The following is a 4,382-nucleotide window of genomic DNA, read 5'->3' as shown; positions in this document are numbered from 1 at the left end:
GACTTAGCCCAACACCTACTTTTCCATTAAAATTCTCAACATGTGTGTTGTAAAATGTACTTCGCAATCTATTTTCGTTACAAAGGAGAGACTCCTATAAATTTTGTTGGTGCTGCATGCAGAGATTAAAAAATAGTTCGCTTAGCCTATTTTGCTTTAGCACCAACCAGTCACGTTCTCCTCAATAATCTACCAGAAGCAGAATCCCCACATCTCTTGCCACGTACGTCTACATCCCCACAAAGTACACTATAAATACCCGTCCCATGGACACTCCCTGCAACTCACCAAGCAACACTTGAGCTCACCATATCTAATCCATATCCTCTCCCAAGCTAGCTGGAAGCAACAATGGCGAAATCTTTCACCTTAATAGCGCTACTTAGCGCACTGGTTGTGCTTTCACTTCTTGTGAGCCCCATTGCTTGTTCCCGCAAGCTCCCCAAGCGTGCAACCAAGGCCCACAAGAACCACACCGCTTCTACCCCCTCGTCGTTTGCCGCTTATGGCTCCGGCGGCTGGTTAGCCGGCGGCGCGACGTATTACGGCGCCCCCAACGGCGACGGAAGCGACGGTTAGTGCTTGCATGCTTACTCCGCTGGGAGTAGAACGTAGTACATTAACTGCACCGCACGGCGTTGAGATGGGTGGAGCTAAAAATCAGGCAAAAAATGCAGGTGGCGCGTGTGGCTACCAGAGCGCTGTGGGGAACCGGCCGTTCTCGTCGATGATCGCCGCCGGGAACCCGTCGCTCTACAGAGATGGCAAGGGCTGCGGAGCGTGCTACGAGGTCAGGATAACCCCTAAACAGCGTGGTGACTTCGTGTATAGCTCCACTCCATTAATGGTCCTGACGAAATGAATTCATGTGGCGCGCGTACGCAGGTCAAATGCACAGGCAACCAGGCATGCTCCGGCCAGCCGGCAACCGTCGTCATCACCGACGAGTGCCCCGCCGGGGCCGCCTGCCTCGGTGAGGCCGCCCACTTCGACATGAGCGGCACCTCCATGGGCGCCATGGCGAAGCCTGGCATGGCCGACAAACTCCGGGCCGGCGGTATCATCAAGATCCAGTACAAGAGGTACATACTAACTCCGCGAAGAATTTTGCGCTTGCAGCACAAATTAACAGAGACTGCATTACAATAACTAAGCTAATTTAATCTCGGTGATTTTGTTAATGGTAGGGTGCCATGCAAGTACCCTGGCATGAACATTGCCTTCAAGGTGGACCAGGGCTCCAACCCCTACTACCTGGAGGTCCTGATCGAGTTCGAGGACGACGACGGCGACCTCAACGCCGTGGACCTCATGGAGGACAACTGCGGCACCTGGACGCCCATGGCGCAGAACTGGGGCGCGCTGTACCGCCTCAACTCCAACACCGGCAAGCCGCTGCGCGGGCCCTTCTCGCTCCGGCTCACCTCCGACTCCGGCAGGAAGCTCGTCGTCAACAACGTCATCCCCGCCAGCTGGAAGGCCGGAGCCACCTACCGCTCCTTGGTTAACTACCCCTAAGTTACAGCCTCATCTACTTTTTTTCACTGCACCGTACGTGCTTGGCTAGTAACCAAGAAGTGCAGTGCAGAGTGTGGTCGTGGTAATTTAGAACCGTGGGTTAATTTCTACTGCGGGGATTGTATTTATACGTATATGCGTCCGGGAACGGCAGGAGGCTGTGTCAGAAGAGGAGGAGTAGGCCATGCAAAGATTGTGCTAGCTCTTCCCTCCATGGTCTCTCGGCACTCCCCTAGTGATGCGTGTCGTCGATTTGTCTGTATTTTGTTTCTCTTCCTCTGTTTTGTTGATGAGGAGAAAAGCTTGTAGTGCAGTGCAACTAAAATTGCACGCCGATGTATCAAGTTGTGTGAGTGTGTGATTTTGCAGCTCAATCCTTGAGAGAAATGAAATTTTACCATCAGATAATTTATGTACTGAAATCTGCAATGCCAAGCACTTTATTCAGTTTAATTACCAAGCGTAAAGTCACTCTCAATGTGTGTATTACTAGTTGCAAACTGCACCTGAGTCACTCCTCATTGGGGATGCACTACATTGGCAGAACCTGCTCAAAATGTGCAGAGCTCTTCCTATGATCGCTGATGTTTCTCACACTCTGTCCTTCATTCTTCATGGACCGTGTAATTGTAAAGTACTTGTGTTTATAGGAGCGCCATTATTCCCATGGAAAATGAGTACTAGGAACTTTGGTAATCAGTTCTGCTCCTCTGTTACTCTGGTTGTTCTGCCGACGATGACACATGCAGTTCTCCAATAAAAAGTACAGGAGGGCAGAGGCAGAGACTGTACTACTCATCAATTATCGACACAAGAACTGTTCTCAGAAGGTACTACTGCTGTTATTGAAAGATCCGTCGGTTGTACGAGCACCACTCTACAAGCCTACACACCAGAGCTTCAGTTGTACCATTCGACTTTACATGCTAGAAGGTGATTTAATTATAGGTTCGGCATGTGGGTCTGATAAAATAAAACTATCAAGCGCGACCATATGGGACGAGAGGATACGTCCAGAAAGTTATCAAGACCCATGCCCATTTCTACACCAGTCTTGCTATACGTACGACTCTTGCTTGTCCGATTTCATACGACATAGCAGATCAAGCCGTTCAACTCCTGATCCAAACGGCAACACACCACTAAATTAGGCATCGAGTCGGATAGAATAAAATCGTACGCAGAGTAGTTACGTTTCTACACGAGTATCAAGACCTTCGGAGTCTATTCAAGTTGCTGTATGATAATATATCTATGCTTCTATTTTGTCACTTCTAAAGATACGTATATCGTAGAGGCATAGAGCTATACATGCATCCTATTTAACTCCACTTTGTCCGTCATTGTGTAAAATCAGTGTACGCAATTGAAATGTTTAATATACAGAAAAAACACTAGTGCCCAGTGAGTGAGAGTTGAGATGAAGGACGGTCAAGTTCTATGCAACGCCGACAAATGTGTCTCTATGTTGTTGGTCCTTACAGACACACGCACGAAGACTTTTCAATTGTCATCAACAAGGTCAAGCCGGCTCTGATAGAGAAGCGGCGACAATAGCTTGGTCTGTTAACAATAGTGGTCGTTCGGCGTTTCGGAATCTCAATGTAATTTTTATTACATTTGAGATGTTTTGTACTCCCTCGTCCCAAAATATAATATCAGTTTTTGTAATAGTCTTGATCCTTTTCGAAAAAAAAAAGAGTGAACTTCATTTGTTCTTCTTCCCGCTACAGCTTGTGCTGCTGGTGCTGCACTTTGAGTGATGTCAAAGGACCCTACCTAGTCACTGTCGCCATAGCGATTCCCCCCCGTGGCACCTCCAAACACTAGGATCGAGCTATTCATTCTAGAATTAGAATACAGAAACCGAGCCTCCGAAGTGACCGGCGCACATGTTCTCCGCCTCCGCAACCAGTAGCGTTCACTTGGACACTTCGGACGAACAGCGGCCGGCAGCCAACAACCGATGGAGCCGCAGCGGCCGGCGTGGGCATGGCGCGCCCCCGCGTCAGTCGTCCGTTCCCGCCCCGGCCCCGGCCCCCTCTCACGTGGAGAGATTCTCACGGACGCAGAGCCGAAGGCAACCCGCGTGCACATGGTGGTCACGTAAACCGTTAACATGTTAATTGGCCGCATCTATTCCATCCATCTACCTCGAGTCTTCATCCTTCATCACAAGGATCAAAATATGTAAAAATAAAACGAGCCGGCAGATGCGTCTTTTGGAAGCGGCACGGCGGCATGTCGGGGTGATTTGCGGCGGATAATGTGCAAAAGCTGACAGACATGGCGGTTCAGACGGATGGTATCGGCCGGTGAATCCCGAGGTTTCCGAGCATCACATGGCAGGAGTGATCTCCTCGCACTATCCGGCCATCCGGGTCACACTTGTCGTCTTGGCCGGCGAGTGTCGGTCGGCGCCTCGGGACCGGCATGCACGCCGTGCACGGCGCCGCATCGGCGAGTTAATTTACTCGCGCCGCTGCGTGATTCCACTCAGTGGGCTACCGCCGGCGGTTGCGACTGTGCGTGCAGTAGGAACTAGGTAGTGTCTAGTGAGTCAGCTTCGGAACGGGACCGACCATAACTGTAACAACAGTCCGGGGTACCGAACTTTAAATAGGGCCTGCCTTTCGGTTTTGGCTCCGGGCCCTGCCGTCGCGGTGTCCCCCGTGTGAAGCGAGTAAACAAGGGGACTGGTGGACACATCTTGGACGGTTGGACATGGAGTGCTTGGATTGAGACTAATCTACAAAATGCAATGCTCGTCTGCAATAATGGAGTTATTAGGCCATCTCCAACGTGACCCTCAATTCGTTCGCATTCATCCGGATCATTGATCCGGACCATAGAAGCCATCCAAC

The 4,382-nt window shown here is 50.4% G+C and overlaps 1 protein-coding gene across 1 annotated transcript; it reads left to right on the top strand.

The window, feature by feature from the left end:
• The first annotated feature begins 272 nt into the window (after positions 1-272).
• On the top strand, positions 273-1,930 carry LOC123141613 (expansin-B11). The gene is made up of 4 exons (XM_044560709.1): positions 273-574; positions 678-790; positions 886-1,082; positions 1,188-1,930. The coding sequence occupies exons 1-4, from the start codon at positions 352-354 to the stop codon at positions 1,516-1,518; spliced, it is 864 nt and encodes a 287-aa protein (XP_044416644.1). The 5' UTR covers positions 273-351; the 3' UTR covers positions 1,519-1,930.
• Positions 1,931-4,382: the final 2,452 nt, after the last annotated feature.

This window comes from Triticum aestivum, chromosome 6D (assembly GCF_018294505.1).
Source record: "Triticum aestivum cultivar Chinese Spring chromosome 6D, IWGSC CS RefSeq v2.1, whole genome shotgun sequence".
NCBI lineage: Eukaryota > Viridiplantae > Streptophyta > Magnoliopsida > Poales > Poaceae > Triticum > Triticum aestivum.
Note: the sequence above shows the minus strand (reverse complement) of the source record. Positions and strands in the feature narration are given on the sequence as shown.

What these genes read in the sequence shown, in the direction of transcription:
- LOC123141613 (XM_044560709.1), top strand. Translation starts at nt 352, where the DNA reads ATGGCGAAATCTTTCACCTTAATAGCGCTACTTAGCGCACTGGTTGTG. An exon ending in CAACGGCGACGGAAGCGACG is followed by an intron (nt 575 to 677) that starts GTTAGTGCTTGC and finishes CAAAAAATGCAG; the next exon opens with GTGGCGCGTGTGGCTACCAG. An exon ending in ATCAAGATCCAGTACAAGAG is followed by an intron (nt 1,083 to 1,187) that starts GTACATACTAAC and finishes TGTTAATGGTAG; the next exon opens with GGTGCCATGCAAGTACCCTG.